Source organism: Haliaeetus leucocephalus, unplaced genomic scaffold (genome assembly GCF_000737465.1).
Source record: "Haliaeetus leucocephalus isolate CR32 unplaced genomic scaffold, Haliaeetus_leucocephalus-4.0 Scaffold495, whole genome shotgun sequence".
Classification (NCBI taxonomy): domain Eukaryota; kingdom Metazoa; phylum Chordata; class Aves; order Accipitriformes; family Accipitridae; genus Haliaeetus; species Haliaeetus leucocephalus.
Genome location: NW_010972931.1, coordinates 6,299,304 through 6,318,909, shown reverse-complemented (window position 1 = coordinate 6,318,909; position 19,606 = coordinate 6,299,304). Strand labels below are relative to the sequence as shown.

General features: G+C 42.3%; 1 protein-coding gene across 1 annotated transcript in view; it reads left to right on the top strand.

Annotated features, from left to right (window-relative positions):
- Positions 1 to 1,570: 1,570 nt before the first annotated feature.
- The window catches only part of SLC9A4 (solute carrier family 9, subfamily A (NHE4, cation proton antiporter 4), member 4), a 35,793-nt gene continuing 17,757 nt past the window's right edge, over positions 1,571 to 19,606 (top strand). Inside the window, exons 1-5 of the mRNA XM_010575804.1 lie at positions 1,571 to 1,832; positions 4,910 to 5,373; positions 10,529 to 10,788; positions 13,912 to 14,129; positions 18,760 to 18,962. Coding sequence (XP_010574106.1) covers positions 1,571 to 1,832; positions 4,910 to 5,373; positions 10,529 to 10,788; positions 13,912 to 14,129; positions 18,760 to 18,962 — 1,407 coding nt within the window. The remainder of the gene's footprint in view (positions 1,833 to 4,909; positions 5,374 to 10,528; positions 10,789 to 13,911; positions 14,130 to 18,759; positions 18,963 to 19,606) is intronic.

Genomic DNA, 19,606 nt, shown 5'->3' with positions numbered 1-19,606 from the left:
TCAAATAGCTCATCTGCCAGATTCCTTGTTGGAAAGGGACTTAAAGAAATACTGCTGTAATGGGACAATTATACTGAAAAAAGAACAACTCTTGCAAGCAGGTTGAGCATTATCTACCTAATTTTGTTTTGGGTTCTCAGCCTTCAGTGGAAGGACTGGTGGTGGTGCTGTGGGGCAGAAGCAGAAGATGATGCCTCATGTAGAAACAGAACACCAAACGGCATCACTGGCTGTACCACAGAAAATTTTGACGCTGTAGTTGCACCCGCATTGGGGATTTATTTCAGATCATGATAAGCTTTTGAAGCGAATTTCCCAGTTGTCACCACTTATTGCCTTTTGCATTGCACTACAGAGCATCACAGGTGCACACACCGGATCCCTTTCCACAGAAAGTCAAATGGAAAATATTCTCCACCTGTGAAGGGACACTCAGTCTGTGGGACCAGCTGGCCTGAAAGAATCCCCTCCCAAACACATGAAGTATGGATGTGGGGTCCTCAGCACTAGTTGTTTGGGGGTACATCTCTGTTCTCACTAGTCTGCACTGTTTGCCAACACAACCAAATCAGTGGGCAATTTGAATAATTTGTCAGTAAATTAAATTTACTCACTTCTAATGTGCATAAGACAGGCTTTAGCAGCTTCTAATCAACACTACTATGTTTGCACACTTTGTTATCCTAACAATAAACATGGTGTTTTTGTGGAGAAGAGGCTGACCATTTAAAAAAACGTTCCATGAGAGTGAATGCTGTGTTGGAGGAAGATAATGCGGTTGTCCAGTAAATGCCTTCCTGGCATGAGTAAAACAAATGTCCAATACAAGATAACTCAAGATCCAGTTTTAGGTACGTGATGTGACTCAGCCCTTCCTCTTTCTGTTAATGTGCTAGGTTACATTCCTGCATTTAATAGGGAGAACACGTCTCTTAATGAGAACGTAATTAGCGTGCTCCTCCACCAGATGTCCCTACTGGAAGCCCTGCAAAGCCCATTTATTTACACACCGAGTAGTTTGGTTACCAGGTGAGACAGGACCAGTGAGCAGTGCCAAGTGTGGTACCTCAGGTGCCAGTTTGCACTGGGGAAGCAGACGGGGAGTGAGGGCAGGAGAGGAAGGCATGGACCAAGCTCTCCTGCCTGCCCACGCTGCCACCGGCTCTCCCACCTGATGCTACTTACTCGTGCCTGGATGGTGTGCATTGCAGCTTTTTTTTTTTTTCCTTTTTTTTTTTTTTTTGACAGTGGGAAAAAAATCAGAGCGGCTGCATAAAGAATGTAGTTGGAAAGGGCTTTTTATTCCCTAACAGGGTGATGCTGTGGCCAAGGTTTATCTGGGTCGGAGGAACCTGCAGAACTGGTATCTTCATACAAACTCCAGGTCTGTCTGTAACGCAAGGAACAGGACAGGCACATTAGGGCTTGCAAAATGACCTCTAATAGGCAAATGAAGCAGCCCTGAGGAAGAAGTGGCTATGAGCAGCACGAATCAACAGGAGTGAGTGTTGCATACCTTCATGCACCCACTATATGCTATATCTGTAATAAAATAGTCACAGCCCCAGACATGGGCTCTGCCGCGCTCGCACGTGCAAAGCTTTTGAACTGGTTGCTGTCGCTGTCGAGTCTGGTATGCTGTTCTGCTGCTGCTTATGTGGATGACCCCAACCTGAGCAAGAGTTTCTTGCCTCACTATGAACCTGATCACGGGGATGCTGTTGGCTCTTCACAAGATATGAGGCTACATGTTTTCACAGTGGACTATGACTATGTGCAAATTCCCTATGAAGTTACTCTTTGGATCCTCCTTGCCTCTCTTGCAAAAATAGGTAAGTAGAAAATGGGATCTTGGGTCCTCCTACCTCAACAAGAAGTTAAAAACGTATCATGTAACCAAGTATCTTCCATGCATTTTTGTAGCTGGGATCGTTTTTAAAGCTTCTGTCCTCAAAAACCAGGTGTGTTCATTACCATGACAATGACAAAATGCCACCTCTGAATGCTTCCAGCTTGCTTAAATAAATATAGGAGCTCTAACGCTCAGGTCTCTTGGGTTGTCTATGCTAGTGAGTAGCAACGGCAATCCCCTAAAACAGTGCTGTCCATCCCTTTTTCTAGTCTTTAAACATCACAAGATATCAGAATTTACAACCTGCTACAGCTGTAGAAATCAGTAACACCAGACTGAGACTTCAAGTGTATTGAATTTGGGGGAGAAAAGTGGGAAGAGTTCTTCCTTTGTGCAAATAATGGGAAACATTTCCCTAAGAGTCTTTGGTTTACATGTTTGCTGTTTGAAGTTGCTCAGAAATTAATACCAGGGGAGAGAGACCCAGAGTCTAAGAGGGTGTAGGTCATCAGAGATGTAGGGTAAGTGCCTTTGGAATACATACCAATACATCTAGCTTCTATTAGAGCTCCATGTAGGTATCTGAATGAAGAAAGGCAACTCATGGAGAAGTAGGGACTGCAATTAACATAGCAAAAATGCCTCGCTGTGTGTCTTACACTTTTGTATGGCTGGGCTCAAATTATTTTGACCATTTAGAATAATGCAGCAATATCAAATAAATGAAGAAGATGGTAATAATGTGAAGAGCTGCACACATGTGAGCTCCCTGTCCTTTTGATCTTTCCATAGGATTTTCAAACATTACTATAGAACAGGCTGGTAGGTGTGACTGATGATTTTCTGGAGGTGGCCTGAAGATAAACATTTTTCATGTCATAGTCATGCAATTGACAAAAATCATTACCACTGACCATGATTTGCCAGTTTCATAATAGCTGATGATCTCAATCCAATTCCTATAAACAAATGTCTTTACTGCTAGAATAATAATAGAAATTTTCAGAAATCAAGTTTGTTGTTAGGGCATCAGCAGAGTGTATTAGCACTGAGCATATTGATCAATTCCTTTATTCATCATCCATAAAAGCACACAACTTGCCATATGGCTCATCTACTCAATATTCTTGTTTTGAAATATATATACTTTAGAAGAACTGTGTAATGCCTCCCAAGCAGACCTGTTCCTTAGCTGGGAGTTTTCAAATAATATTATTTTTGATGAAAAGTGTGGACCTGCTGACTTCCAACCTACTTGGAAGAAAGAGTTAGTCTGAATAATCTGGTTACCCAGGGAAGAAGTTTTCCAAACTGTTAAAAATGCTAAGTGTTTTATTCAGGTATTATCTTTCTGGGTTTCAAGATTTCAGGGTGGGAAACATTCCTGAGGTCTTGAAAGGCAAAACAATCCCCTTATTCTGTAAAACTGATGGAAGACTTGAACATTTTTTTTTTTTTCACTAAAAAAGGAGATGAGTAGAGTTATGATCTTAACATACTTTTTGATAAAAACAAATAGTGTCCTAAATAAATTATTTAAAAATTCATAAAAATATTTTTCTTTTCCTTTACTTTTGAACAGTGATAATCCGAGGTTCACAGAAATGCAGTCATGACATTAGCTTCTAGAGTTATGGGATGAAGGTTTACCTAGCTTCGGGCATGGAGACACAGCCAATGGATTTATAGGTTTCTTAGTCTGCCACATTCTCATTCTTGTAAATCCTGAAAAATTCCTTACATTTTTTAGTAGAGGCACCTCTCATTCGCAACATGATTACACAGTTCCTGGTATAGCGACTAAACGAGCTAGGCATTATCTCAGTATTGGTATCAGTATTCGTGTTTGTTAAATGGGAAGAAGTATATAACATTTATACGGTAAGCGTAGCTGTCCCTCTGTAAAAGAGCTTGGCTACCTCTATGTTTGTAAACTAACGAGCCCCCGGTGAGGAAGCTGCGTGTGACTGTCCGTACCACACCGGTGTTGGTGTCCTCCTTCTCAGCTCTGGCCGACGTCGACAAGCCTTCGCCCAGGCAGTGCCCGGGCAGGCTGGGGGCCAGGATCGGTTCCCACAGGCAGTTTGGATGTGACCGCTTCTTGCTGGGGTAGGGAAGAGAATTTGGCTGTATGGATGCAAGTTGAACCTTTCTGCTTGGAAAAATCTTTGGCCTGCTTAATTTGCTAGTCTAGACGCAACCTTTATTCCAGTGTGGAAAAAAAATCCCTTAGGACGCATTATTTTCTCAGATATTTGATCAGCTCTGCTGAAATCACTGGTTTTGTTTCAGTAAACTAGCTCGTAAGGTTCTTTACAAAATACTGTTTGCCTTATGTCGGAACAGCAGTTTTCCCAGAAAAATTAGGTTAATCGGCTTGTGCAAAGCCTTACGTTACTGTGGCTTGATTCCTGCTGCTTTGGATATTTTGTTGTTCATGAGTGCTCACTCCCGCTGTCTGTGGATCACCTGGAGTCCACGCAATGCTTCACGGGAGTGCTGGAAGTGGAGGGAGCTGAGCAGACCGTGGCATCTGAGCTGCTCCCTGCTCCCTTGGGCTTCTCCAGGTTCCTGGTCAGCCCAAATCCAGTGGGAGCTCTGCAGCCAGGGACCCTCCTCAGCAGCTGCCTTCCAACCTGCAGCCAGGGATTTTGCTCACTTTGAGATGGAAGGACAAGACTGTGTGTCGGAGGTTTGGCAGTAGCGGTTGGGCAGCAAGGATTCTTGAAGAGTGTTTTCTTTCCAAATTGCAGAGTACCTTTTCAAAGCGGTTTCTGCATTCCTAGAAGTGGAGCTTAGACTCAGGCACGCTTGCTTAGAAATCGAGAGCTGGGGAGCGGAAAAAGAAGAGATTCATGGCCAAACTCTTCCCCTGCTTTAGTGACACAAGTCTGGGAATGTTTAATTTTGAAGGGAACAGTACTGCCTGTTTTTACATTCATAATCCTAAGAACAAAACCTGACTCCCTGAAGACAAAGTATTCAAAGGCAGGCAAAACATCTGTCTGGTATCAGGTTAATTTAAACTTGAATAATACCCTTAATGTTTTATTCAAGGTTTCCATCTCTATCACCGCTTACCAAGACTCATGCCTGAAAGCTGCATCCTGATTGCCATTGGAGCACTAGTAGGAGCGATCATCTTTGCTTCTGATCACAAATCTCCACCAGTGATGAACACAAGTATTTACTTCCTGTATCTCCTTCCACCCATCATCCTGGAGGAGGGCTATTTCATGCCAACTCGCCCATTTTTTGAAAACTTTGGGTCCATCCTGTGGTGGTCTGTGCTGGGATCTCTGGTAAACTCATTTGGGATTGGGCTCTCCCTCTACGGAGTTTGCCAGATCGAAGCCTTCAGTCTGACCGACCTGGACCTGCTGCAGAACCTGCTTTTTGGCAGCATGATTTCAGCTGTGGATCCTGTGGCAGCCCTGGTAGTTTTTGAAGAAGCCTCCGTTAATGAGCAGCTTTACATGATGATCTTTGGAGAATCATTGCTAAATGATGGCATAACTGTGGTGAGTTTCTTTCCACTCCTTGTTTTCCCCTCTTTAATCTCTTGTGGCTTGTAGGGTTATTGGGCAAAGGACAAGGAGATCCTAGATACATTATTTTATGAATACTCCACTCCATTACACACAAGTAATTTAACGTATCTAAAGATTACATCTTATATTAACTCTTTCATAAACGTGTTGTTTTAGAGCTGCTGGAACAGGGAAGCATACACATACACAACAGACATCACATCTTGCTCTTGCATTCACTGAAGTGAATGGACAAGCTACAGCTGATTCTGCTGGTAGGCTCAGTGTAGGTCCTAGGAACGTTCTTGACATCGTGCAAGCAAATAAATAGAAAATTGTACTGCTTAAAGATTGAAGGCTTCTACAAAGTTTCCCAGAGACCTTAGACAGGAATTCCAAAAGCCACTAATAAGTTTGCATAACTTGTTTATATCAGTAAAAAAATTGACATCTGACGAATGTTCACCTTTCTTGGCTGTCTTATCTCAAGCATCTAGAGACAATGCTTCTGCAATAAAAGAGATTTCATTTGTTTTTTTGTGGTTTGGTTTTGTTTTGTTTTGTTTAAATAGGAAAAGCATGTTTTTACAGAGCTCCTTTTGCTAATACTTTTCCCCCTTTCTCATTAGTTTTACTAAAACTTGGAGCAACCTGAAGTTCTAGCTATGAACCACAATTGAAAAAAACACTTAGAACACGCATGTTTTTCAGGGAAGAAATTTCAAGCAGGAAATTCTTTGCTCAGAAACCAACAGGAGTGCTCATGTGCTGCAAGTTAACTGCAAGTTAAGGAGTTTTGCTAGATAAGATCTTTACAGAATTTAAATCACAGGAATCTAAAACACATAAAAACTATTCAGATACTGTTATATATGAGGTACGGCACAACCTGGACTTGTAAAATCTGTACAGAGTTCATTGCTGAAGGGCTTCATGGGAGAAGTGCAGTTTATGAGTAATGTGAAAAGGAAAAGGAATGAAGTAATTTCTTGCAGCCACAGCCTATTGATCACAAATCCTTCTTGGTGAATCAGAGATGTAGGGCTGATGTAGAACTAAGGGACAAATGTTACTTAACTTTACATGTAAACTGCTTATGTGTTATAGTTGTAACAAAAGAATCCGCAATGCATCTATCACTTCCACTTGTCTTTTTGGTTCCTTCTAGTGTAGACCTCAAAAAATAATACCTCTTCCTCACTCTGGAAGAGCTTGTTTCATCTTTTTTTTTGACTGGCTCTTTACTTTGCCTTCCCTTTGTTCCCAGCTGCTATTTATGATGTGGGTCCAACTCATGGTGGTATGTACCTGAGCTTTCAGTCAGGATCCTGTTACAGCATAAATGTGGGGTGAGAGAAAGCCTTTAAAAACCTGGTATTTAGGCACTTCTCAGCAGCACTAGGTGTGTTAGGAAAAAAGAAGAAAGGGCTGTACATGGGGAATATCGGCTACATGGCTGTGAGCTCCCTTTGCCCCAGGCACCCTCATCTTTGCAATCAGTTTGTCAGCTCCTGCTGATGCATTTCTGCATCGCCCACCTCTCATCCACTATCTGGGCATTCAAATTTTGAAAATCTCTACCTGGCTTCATGTTTGAGAAGACTGAAGTATTTGTCACCTGGATGGAGCCCAATGGGTGGCTTTCTCCTCTGCGATACCCCACTTGCTTTTTTAAAGGCTTTAAAAGTGTTTATCTCAGGTGTCTTATCTTACCATTTCCTCCCTGTTTCTCTCTTAACAGTTTCCTTTGAGTTAACTTTCTGTGTTTAAAAAGATAATATCACCAAGATATATTAAGCATACATATTTTTTGATTGTTTAAATACAAATATCCTGGTTCTCTCCAGTCTGCTTAACAGCTTGAACATTTTTTTCCCCAGCAGGAAAAACTGGTATGAATTTTGCTGAACTTGTGTATTACATTTGAGGCAACAATAGCTCCCTCTCCTATATTTAGTTCAATATCCTGGTATAAAAAAATTGCAAAATAATAGACTGTGGAATTAAAATGATGATTTAGGAGGTGTGCCTTTGACTTAAGGGACTGGGTCAAAAGTGGATAATTTACCCTTTTTACCCATTTGTACCTTTTCCCATTCTCCTCAGCCAGGCCATGTCCATGGATGGAACAAGAAGGCTCCAGGTCCTGTTAATTGCTCCTTTTCCCAATTGCTTCTGAGTAGACTGTTAGTATTTGAATAGCGCAGACAGCAACAGGACTGGTCCTAACAAGTATCATACATTAGGGGAGTTTCAAAGCCCTGTTCAAAACAGTGATGTTGGTAAACTCAGTGCAGATTTCAAACTTGAACAGAGGTGGAGGATCCTGATTTTGCTGCAAAGGATTTCAGGCATCTGAAGCTCTGCTCCTGCATATACACAGACCATTTTTGTCTCAACAGGAGCTGAGCACCTGTGTACCTCAGGAAACAGAATATTTCCCCGGACTCCTTCAACTCTGAGGCTTGATTTTAGAAACACTGAGAACACCTATACATCACGCTGTACTCAAATTGGAGTGGCAGTGACTACTTTCTCTAGTGGTGTCCTCTCTTCTTTGTATGCGGTAGCAGAGCAGTTAAAAGAAACCTACTGCATGATGGAGGCCCAAGTAAAATTGATTTCTTTATTTGTGGGGATTTGAATTTACCTCTCTGGGATGTATGGGCGCTAGGAAGGAGGATGGAGATATTCTCTGCTCCTGCTGTTGAAGTTGACCCACTCTGTTTAGAGTAAAATTAAATGCATGTGGTCAGAAAGAGTTACCAGGGTGGAAAGAAAGAGTTATCATCAGGGCTGCCTGTGTTGGTGGTTAAGGCAGTCACCTGAAATTCTTTTTTCCAACGCTTCTGATGTGGATGGTACGTGCAATGTTTGTACCATCTCGACAGCCGGAGCAGGGACCCGTCCGCGGGGAGGACCCTGTGGTGAGCAGTGTCACGCTCTCTCTTCCTCTCCCTGGCTCTAACAGCCAGCCAGTGGTACACCACCACACGGTAACGCCCCCCAAAAAAACCCCAAAGCACAACTTTCTCAGAGTTGTTAAATGAGGCCAACTATCAATCCATCCCTTCTTTTTGAGTGGAGAAGGGCACCCTAAGCTGATTCAGGTTTTATACCATACAAAGAATTAAAGTATTTCATTTACTGGCATAAACACTGCAACGTTACATGGAGCCTTACTTGTATGACGCGGTGCAGGATGTTGTACAGAACAGTTTACTCCCACAAAGCATGTTGCAAAGAAATGGAAATTATGTCATATTTCCATAATTTCCATTGTAATGCCAATTCAGTTATATCATATAGACAGTTTAGGAACTAGAAAAAGAGAGAAAAACTTACCAAGTCATTTGCTGAGAATAATTTGCTTTATTCATGTCAGCATAGATTCATGCCTTGGTATCACTTATAAAGAATCACAAGTCTTAGGAAGAGGGTGAAGTCTGCAAGAAGGGGGGAACAGCAACAAAACAGGCTTTGTAATGAAAAGCTATATGGTAAGTACAGTAAGGTTTCTTTACTGTGGAGACATGAAGCCTCTTTTCCTTATCAGCCACTGAAGAGCCTAATTTCATACATGGTTATTAGGAAAAGGCACCTCTGGGTATTTTCTCACATGAAACATTTTGTTGTGTTTTGCCTGTCCCACAGAAATATTAGCAATGAGCCTCCTGGAGAACAGGCTGTGTGACAGCTCAAGGTCATATGTTCCCAGCAGCAATTTAAGATTAGATAGTAGCTGGGGAATAATTATTATCCTAATGAGCTTGACTCTTCTACCTGCAAATATCTACTTTAATCTTCTTAATAGCCTTCTGGAATTAACTATGAAGAAGAAAGACCAAATAAAACTAGATAAGGCAAATGATTTTGGTCCATTTTGCATTTTTGAACTAATGCTTTGGTGCAACAGCTTTGGAGAGCTGGTGGCTTTAGATGTTCCCCAAATTCTCTTGAAAACTTAAAGGTGACTTTCATGTGTCACACACTGCCTGTAAACAGATCTGACAGGACTTAATGTTAACCGACTGTCAGCAACCTCTAAGACCTTTTTATTACTACACCACTCATTACTGTGGAAACTTTCTATTAGTTTCTAAAAGATGAATGAAAGTAGAATATACTGAAGATTTTTCATCATGAATTTCTGCAGAAAAGATGTTATTGATAATAGAAGTATAGTAAACTTATCTGCTCTGAACTAAATGAAACTACCTTTACAGACCAAATTATATAATGTAGCAAATTCAATCTTTCTTCTAATCTGACACTGTTTTCTTTTTATTTTTGTCATTCCAAGCTTTCTAGTCAAAATATATGTGTGAAGGATCTTTAGGCCATTTATAAAGCTACAACTTTTGTCTTCCACTTTGAGATTGACACAGAGTTCCTGGGAGGCAGGTTAAGTGGCATCAAACCCAAAACATGTAAGGATAGAGAGGCTGTATTTATCTAGCGAGAGACAATATGAAACCGAGGCTACCATTTTCCTTTCCCTTCCCTTCCCTTCCCTTCCCTTCCCCTTCCCTTCCCCTTCCCTTCCCCTTCCCTTCTTCCTTTCCCATTCCCAGTGATGTTTCATGATGTTTATGTCAAGTGGTATTGAAAAACATTGAACATTCCAGAGTCCATCTAATGAAGTGTGTCCAGCCTAATGATCATACACACAACCTAAATGGGTTTTAAATCAAAACTGTGATTCTTAGTCGCTGCCCTGCCCCATCCTGACTCAGAAGGAGAACATGGAAGGGAGGGCCTGGGGTTGGTAAGATACTCAGCTGGGCTTTCAACATCTGCTACAAAGATCAATAATTAAGTTTACCTTCAGAAATCAAAAAAGCATGGGTGTTTTTCAGTTACTTCAATTGCATCTGATCCCCCAGGGTTTTACTGTTATTATGTAACCATTTACCCCCCCTTTTTTTTTTTTTGCTATTTTTTCAGGACATTTAACAGAACCTTAATTCTGGGACTTGTTAAGAACCAGCTGAGATTTCAACTGTTATTTTGCTGAGCTGTCTAAAGGAATTTTAGGCATATATATATATATATACACACACACACACACACCCCCCCATGAAATGAGTAAGCCTGCCAGGTTCAGAAAGATGCCTGACTGCTGTCTCCTTATTTTCACACATAGGTTTTATATAACATCTTCATCGCCTTCACCCAGATGCACCGGTACGAAGAAATTGAATCTGTCGATGTCTTTGCTGGCTTCGCTCGCTTCTTCGTGGTGGGGCTGGGTGGCGTGTTGTTTGGCATCGTCTTTGGATTCGTTTCGGCACTCATGACTCGATTCACCCACAACGTTTCCGCTATCGAACCCCTGCTGGTCTTCATGTTCAGCTACCTGTCTTACTTGTCCGCTGAAACCCTTTACATCTCAGGCATTTTGGCGTGAGTATCCCTTTTGGCTTTTTGGATGCCCTCTCGAGGGAAGCGACATTGTTTTGAGGAGGTGGTTTGTTTGAGGTTGGTACAATACATGCATTTTCAGTTTCTGGCCTAGAGATCTGCAGTGGATGGCTTTTAAGGGATCTGTAAAATGCAGTGGTAACTCGGAAAAGCAAATCCATAGTCATCATAGACATAGATGTACTACTGAGGAGTGCGTATCTGCTCTGAAATTTTTTTAGATTTTTGCTGGTTGGAAAAGATACTGCAAGCTGTGGGTAAGATGACTAGTGCTGCCTCCATCTGGCTGCTACCTCTGGTAAGATCAGCAGAATGAGAGAATGATTTGATAATAGATCAGTGTAACTGTCTTTACTTCTAAGCATCATCACTATGCAATTACAAGAGAGATTAAAAGTAATGAGTATGGAAAACAGAATAAAGGACATCTGAGTTCTTGCTTTTGTATACAGCTGTGAACATCAGCTTTAACATAATTTACTGGAATTACATTACATTTGAACAGCATCACTGGAACTGAACTGGGCAAAACCAGGCATCAAGCACATATGCATACATATACTTATGTATGTGGATATTGACAGTCATATTTTGATGCGACCAGGATAGCTTGATACTGCTGTAATGCTGGGGACTGCTTCCTTAAAGTGCTGTGACGGCATGGGTGCCCACTGCAGAGAGAAAGCTGGCAGGTCTATCGACCGCAGTAAATGCGGAGAGGGTGAGTATTGTGGGAAGGAAAGAGGACAGCGGCAGGAAAGGGGTCAGAAGAGAAAGGAAGGAATAAGGGTGAGAGTGAGAGACTTTACGAGAAAACTGCTGGTAAGTGAATTTCAAAGAAACCACACCAAACAGCCCCTCAGCAGGGTATAGTGGAAAAAAATGGGAACCTGATTGTGGTAAATGCTCCAGCTAGTGCTGCTGGCTGCTGCAGGCTCAGTGCCCAGCTGGTGGGAGGCAGCAGCCTTGCATGGCCTCTGTTGGGGCTGAGCTTGCGTGCTGGGTCTTGTGGGCTCTGGTGCTGCAGAAGGGAGTTCCCTTTATTGAGGGCAAACCAGTTTAAACCTAACAAATACAACCGTGTGGCTGTTGATGTCCAGACAGGTGCATTTACTCACCTCCGCTTGTCAAACCCTGATTTCATAGAATCATAGAGTCATAGAATAGTTTGGGCTGGAAGGGACTTTTAAAGGTCATCTAGTCCAACCCCTCTGCAACGAGCAGGGACATCTTCAACTTGATCAGGTTGCTCAGAGCCCTGTCCAGCCTGACTTTGAATGTTTCCAGGGATGGGGCATCTACAACCCCTCTGGGCAACCTGTTCCAGTGTTTCACTACCCTCCTTGTAAAAAATTTCTTCCCTATATCTAGTCTAAATCTATCCTCTTTTAGTTCACAACCATTACCACCTGTCCTATTGCATGAGGCACTACTAAAAAGTTTATCTCCATCTTTCTTATAAATGCCCTTTATGTATTGAAAAGCCGCAATAAGGTCTCCCTGGACCTTCTCTTCTCCAGGCTGAACAACCCCGATTTGTTCAGCTTCAGAGTAGAACTGGGTTTGTAAAAAAAACCTTTGCAGGATGGCCCTGGGAAGCAATATCTGAATATTTAACCATATTAAATAAGGAGAAATGTTTTTCTGAGCAATTAGACAAAGCAGACACGTCTTGTACAATGTTTTGCACATCCAACACAATTGTTCTGATTGAGGTCACTGGTGACTTTAGTTGAGCAGGGTTAGACCTACTATGTAGTGAGCACTAATACAGTATGGACCCTTTCTTACCTGCGCTGCCCAAAATGCTGCTTCCTTGCCTATTCATTACACTATGCTACATAGCTCTTTGTTTCTTTTGCTTCTTATTTTCATTAGAGTGCTGAAATTATTAGTAATAGAAGAATGTTAATATAATTGGGATTTATTATTCTTACTGCTTCATTAAGGAAATTATTGCTTGGTTTAGGGATGGGAACTTATTGTCACCTTTCTGAATTATTGAGGAATTCATTCATTTTTCACTTGGATCATGAAAGTCAATTATGCATGTGTCTCTGAAAATCAACAGTATTAAACATTAATGCCTAATGGTCTTGTCTTAGAGTGTCCTTGGACCCGCTAAATGTCCCAGCTCCATGAGAATACCCTTGAGATTTCTTCAGTGGAAATTAAATGAGCAGAAACTAGATGAAGGGTTATTTAATGAACAGTCAGCATTCTCTGAATTCACAAGTTTGGAAAAATATCGTCACAAGAATCGCCCAAGGACTAAAATAATATCAGTAGAAACTAGACAGAAGATGGAATATGTTACTAGCATAGCACTCTGTCTACCTATTACCTATGGCCATGGAAAATGAAGCAGGGAAGAGGAAAGCCCCTTCAGTAGGGCTGCTCAAAGACTACTGCTCCTTGTGGTTGTTACCAGCATCTCTGCTGGGTGGCTGCTGATGCCTCTGAAGCAGGCTCTAGTCTTCATTAACAGCAAAGAGATGGAAACCATCCCTTGGCTTCGTTAGGCACATTCCCCACACCCTGGGTAACTAAAAGGGGGGAAGGACACCTCTGTAGGATAACTGAATTTCTCTCTGCTGTGGGTGGGGAGTCACTGAAGCTTACCCTGGCCCTGGCAGCGAGCCCTCAGGAGCTTTGGCCTTGACCACCATGTTCTCCCACCACCACCTCCTCAAAGAAGAAGATCACTAAGAGGCAGGTTGCCCCCCTCTAACCGATCCGTCCATAGGCTGGTACAAAACCGACCTGCCCTTTGTTTGAGACTCAAATATTTGGTGCTTGGTGGCTGTAGGTTAGGCATTCAGGATAAAATGGACTTTGAACTGGAACGTGATATCCTCACTTCCTCGTCGGGAAGGCTGACTGCTTTGCTTCCTTTTTCCTGTATGCAAAATGGATTTGTAAAGCTGAATGCACATGCTCTTCTATCTAATGAAATAGCTAATGTTACTGAAGAAATAAAATGCTTCTTGATATTAGGAAGGTCAGAGGCTGGTGATGGAGAGCGCAGGTAATGAAGGCTGAGGTTGTTCTTAAATGAAAAGAAAAACAGGTCGTGGCTGATCTCTGATGTTTTGCCTGGTACAGGATGACAGCATGTGCGGTGACAATGAAAAAATACGTGGAGGAGAATGTTTCCCAGAATTCCTATACCACAATAAAATATTTCATGAAGATGCTGAGCAGCGTCAGCGAGACCCTGATTTTTGTGTTCATGGGAGTGTCTACGGTGGGGAAAAACCACGAGTGGAACTGGGCCTTCATTTGCTTCACTCTGCTCTTCTGCCTCATTTGGCGGACACTGAGTAAGTCGGCTTTTTCAGGCAACCTTCTCTGCACTTCTGAGAGAAACCCTTTGGTACAAAGGTATGTTAGAAAAGTCTGTGCGGACTGGCATAACCAGTTTAATAATGAATTTACTAGGCTTATGTTACTGACAAGTTAATTTCACAAATCTACACGTGGACAAAAAGAGGGAAAAAGCCCCAAACAAATCTGAATGCCAGTCTCCAAGCACAGACTTTATGATTAGGTGAGAATGGAATATTTTAAGCAAAATTAAAATATTACCATGATTATGTCTATACAGACACTTATATCTTAGTTAACTATATGCCCTTGGGTAAGTGGGCTTCATAATGATTTCATTGCACACTGTAATTAACTTACTAATTAGATAATGTACATCACCATGCTTCTGGTGCCATAACACTACAGGTCCTGGGCCAGGAGTGCCGGAGGCATTGAAAAAGAGGGAAGGTGAAAATTAGCACTGCTACATAACAGAACAGGGACTCTATTTCCTTCCTTATACCACACCTAAGCCAACCATGCCATACTAGTGCTCCTCACAAGTCAGCTCTGAAGTTTTAAACTGCTAGAAAAGAGTGCCTGTTTGAAATTACTCCATTTCTACACACAGTGTCTCGCCATTCCTGCAAAGGTCTCCTACTTCCTAATCTCCGAGACTGGGATCCCTCCAGCTTGGGCAGGGCAGTTTCCAGACGATGTCACACAAGCTGTGGGACACAATTTCTCATCCGCTTCTAATGTCCAGGATAGGTTGACAGTAACATTGAAAAAGGAGAAGCAATAAGAAGGCTGGTTGTGTTCTGTGGGTAGTAGCAGTCCCGGCAGAATTCTTGTATGAGCTGCTCTTGTGCCTGTTAGCGAATTTACTGCAACTGTGGAAGCAGAGAGGCAACACGTTGCCATCTTCTCCCTCATTTACTAGTACCGTCCAGCCAAACATTCTAGCTGACATAAAAAAGGGAATGACCTACTGGGTCAGACCAACCCTCTGGCAGTGTCTTCAACAGAGCCTGTGGGAGATGCTAATTAGGAAAGGCTTGCAAGCCTCGCCACTTTCTGAGCTCTCTTCACCTCCTACATCCTCAGCATCTACAGTCACTGTGTTAGGGATGTGAGAGGGTACACTCCTTGCCTACACTATATAGGGGTCTGGTTTGGACCTGTTGCCCATGAATTATGCCATACTTTTTTTGAACGTGAATATTCTGTACCAGGTTGAGTTACAACTGCTGCAACAGAAGGCAAATGCATTTACTCTGGAGAGGTCATGAATTATGGAACACATCCTACTTATCCACTGATATGTGTCATTTCAATTTAGTTAAAAATATGAGTGAATGATACTTTTGTAATGAAAGATGTTTTGAAAGTAGTCCACAAGAAAAGGCCAAAAATACAATTATGCAGGCAATCTTATTTCTGACATTTTTAAACTTCTGAGTGCCTGAATTGGCCATCTTAATAACATTCTTCTGGAATTTCAGTAAGATTTTTCAGAGTAGTTTATATTTTTAAAGAAAATGAGAAATCCAAATATTCCATCAGGTGGCCTTGGAGGAGATAATCTGAGCACTGAAATTTAGGCACGTACCTTGGCTAACTAAGTTAGTAGGTCAGTTCCCCCATGCTTCATTTATAATTAAAGGAGGCCCTGCTGGAGCATCCTGTGGGACAGAAGTCTACGTTGGGCACCTGCCACCACCTCCTCCAGCCTTCAGCCCTTGTCTATATTCCCTTTACATACAGAGGCCAGGCTTGAGCTTGGACATTGGCCCAGCATCACCTGCTATGGTACTGAGGAGGAACAAGACCTGTCAGGTGATTCATCAGGGCCAGCTCTGCCCTCAAGGGGAAGGCAAAAATGGCTTGAGAGGAAAAGGCAAGTGATAGTTGCTGGAGACTGGTTGATGAATCAGCTGTAGAATAGGCTTTGTCTTCTCTACCACTCACAAAGAAGGAAGAAATGGATGAAGATGTGAAGATTCAGGGGAGCCTTAATTGCAGTGACCATAAGACCGTGGATGCTAAGATTCTGAGAGGAGTGAGCAAGCTGACAAACAGCAGAATTACAACCCTGGACTTCAAAGAGCAGACTTTGGCCAGTTGAAGTGGTTGTTCATCTGGGAAGGGAATTGGCTGGACCGCTGGGCTGAAAATACTCATCTAGCTTGTGGCTAATGGCATCCCTCAGGGCTCAGTACAGAGACCAATATTGTTTTAATGTCTTCATCAGTGACCTGGAGGATGGAATGGAGTGCACACTGAGCAAGTTTGTGGCTGACACCAAACTGCAGGGAGCAGTCAATATTCTGGATGGCTTCCATTCAAAGGGACCTGGACAGGCTGGAGAAATGGGCTGAGAGAAAGCTCCTGAAGTTCAGGAAGAGCACAGGCAAGGACTTACATGTGGGTTGGAATAACTCCATGCATAGGCTTGGAGTCTAGTAAGCACCTCTGCAGAAAAGAACCTGGCCTGGTAGACAACAGGTTGAACACAAGCCAGAATTATGTCCTTGTGACAAAGGTCAACCGTGTCCTGGGCTACATTAGCAAGTGTGTAGCCAGCAAGTCCAGCAAAGTGTTTCTTTCCCTCTTGTCAGCACTGGTGGAAGTGTGTGCTGGCTCCAGAGTGCTCTCTCCAGTGCTGGGCTCCCCAGTATAGGAAGGACATAGAGGTTCTGGATCAAGTGCAATAGAGGCCACCAACCTGATCAGAGGCTGGAACACTGGACGTACAAGGAGAGTCTGAGAGGTCTGGTCTATGCAGCCTGGGGAAGAAATGGCACAGGAGAGACCTTCTTACTTTCTACGAGTACCCGATCAGAAGAGAGAGAGGAGATGGAGCCAGATAATTCTCAGACGTGCACAGCAATAGGACAAGAGGCAACAGACACAAGCTGGAACATGGGACATTCTGATTAGACAGTAGGAGCCCATTTCTTAACATGAGGGTGATCCAATATTTTAACAGTGGCCCAGCTCTCCATTCTTAAAGGCATTCAAGACTTGACTGGAGCTTTGACCAACCTGATCTGATTAGCTCTGCTTTGAGTAGGGAGTTGGATGACCTCCAAAGGTCTTTCCAGCCTACAGTACTCTGAGTCTAATGTTTGGGACCAGCTAAGTGTTGGCATCAAACATCTGAGATTAAGGTGCTATTTCTTAAATCTCTCAGGTGGCTTATCCCTCAGTCAAAAAAAAAAAAAAAGAAATACCAGAGGAGGAAGCTGTTGGCTTGACCCTCAAAGCCCATACACATTTCAAGACCTTTGACTTTTAAGCCTGGCAGCCCTGAAGGAAGGCATTTAAATGAGCGGAAAAGGAGGAAAGGGGAAACCTGTGAAGGTTCAAGTATGAGTATCTGAACAGCTCTATTATATAGGGATGACACAAGTTCTGAGCAGTAGAGGTGATACGATTCTTGTGGGTTGACAGCAAAAAGAAAGTAATTAAATGTTTTCTTACTAATCCTGGACCAAGCATGGCCTCTAAGTTTTTAAAGCCTTACTTTCAGAGCCTTACTTTTGGATTCTGTATTGGAATATCCTTCCAATCAAGACAGAAGTGCTCTCCTGATACAAAAGCTGTTTTGCTGCCACATGTCCATCCTTCTCTCAAACACCAAGGGGAGTGCTAGAGCTTTCTTGAGGAAGGCTGAGATATTTTCCGCTAAATTTGTTTGAAAAAATGATTACAACATTTTCTCTGAAGCTTGAATAAAATAAAGAGAATTGGCCTGAGGGTGATACCTCACATACACAGTTTCAGTCTGAGTAGCTGATGTCTAGCATAGTTATAAGCAGCCAAAAAAAGGTTTTAAGCAGTATCCAGCAACCTACACAACATGATGCTGCTACTGGCCTTACCTACATTAATCCACTGAGTTTATCAGTGACAGCTGTGTAAAATAACACCAGTAATTATCAGCATTTGTCAGCTTTTACTTCAGTAATTTAACAGTTTCAACACAAAACATAGTATACATGTTTCTTATGGAAGATGAAGAAGATTAAAAGTAAATCAAGTAAATTGCTAAATGTACTCTATAAAGAAAAGCTGCAGCCCTTACACAGCCACAGGCTGTCTGATTAATTTTAACTTTTATTAAGAGCAAAATGAAATTTGAGAAATAAACAGAGAATTAGAGACACAATAAGCCAGAGGATTAAAAATTAAAATGCTATTACTCTTTGCCTTTCAGTGAACCTGTCCACAGGACTTGTTGGTAAAGCACTGTTCAAACACTTTGGGCAGATACTGTGCAGAAAGCAGGAAACATTGCAAGGGAAGGCACAGGAAAAACTCATCCAGTGGTTTGTCTTGTCTCCAGAACACTTTGGAGAAGAACTGTGCAACATAAATATAGAAAGTAAAACTTTTCCCCTAATCTCACTTCTGAACTGCATAAGTGAATTTAAATCCTGAAGCAGTTAGGAACCATGGTCTTTTCTAGGAGATTATTTGACACAAAACAGATCCAGCAGTTGGTCAAAGAGAAGCCACAAGAACCCCAAATTGAAAAGAAAGGTCTGTCAACAGCTGCCTGAGCCAAGATGTTGTTTTGCTTTAAATATTTTCCTTTTCCCCTTGATTAATAATACTTGTGCTTTTTTCCCTTCCTAGGTGTATTTGCTCTCTTCTACATCAGTAACAAGTTCCGAACCTATCCCTTCACCTTCAAAGACCAACTAATTATTTCCTACAGCGGCCTTCGAGGAGCCAGCAGCTTCTCTCTTGCGTTCTTGCTTCCAGTGAATCTCTTCCCAAGAAAAAACCTGTTCATTACAGCTACTCTTGTAGTTATATATTTCACCGTGTTCATCCAAGTAAGTGTATTTCTTAATGGATTGCTTTTGTAGAATCATAGAATGGTTTGGGTTGGAAGGGACCTTAAAGATCATCTAGTTCCAACGCCCCTGCCATGGGCAGATGTGTTGTGGTCTAATCCTACTCGGCAGCTAAGCACCATGTAGCCGCTTGCTCACTCCTTCCCCCCTGCCTGCTGGTGGGATGGGGAGGAGAATCGGAAAAAAAGTAAAACTCATGTGTTGAAATAAGAACAGTTTAATAATTGAAATAAAATAAAACATAATTATAACAGTAATAATAGTAATGAAAAGGGAGATAACAAAAAGAGAGAGAAATAAAACCCAAGAAAGACAAGTGGTGCACAATGCAATTGCTCACCACCTGCCGACCGATGCCCAGCCAGTCCCCGAGCAGCGATCAGCCCCTCCTGGCCAACTCCCCCCACTTTATACGCTGAGCATGATGTCCCATGGTATGGAATATGCCTTTGGCTAGTTCGGGTCAGCTGTCCTGGCCAGGGTCCCTCCCAGCTTCTTGTGCACCTCCTCACTGGCAGAGCATGGGAAACTGAAAAATCCTTGAGTTGGGATAAGAGCTGCTTAGTAACAACTAAAACATCAGTGTGTTATCAACATTATTCTCACACTAAATCCAAAACACA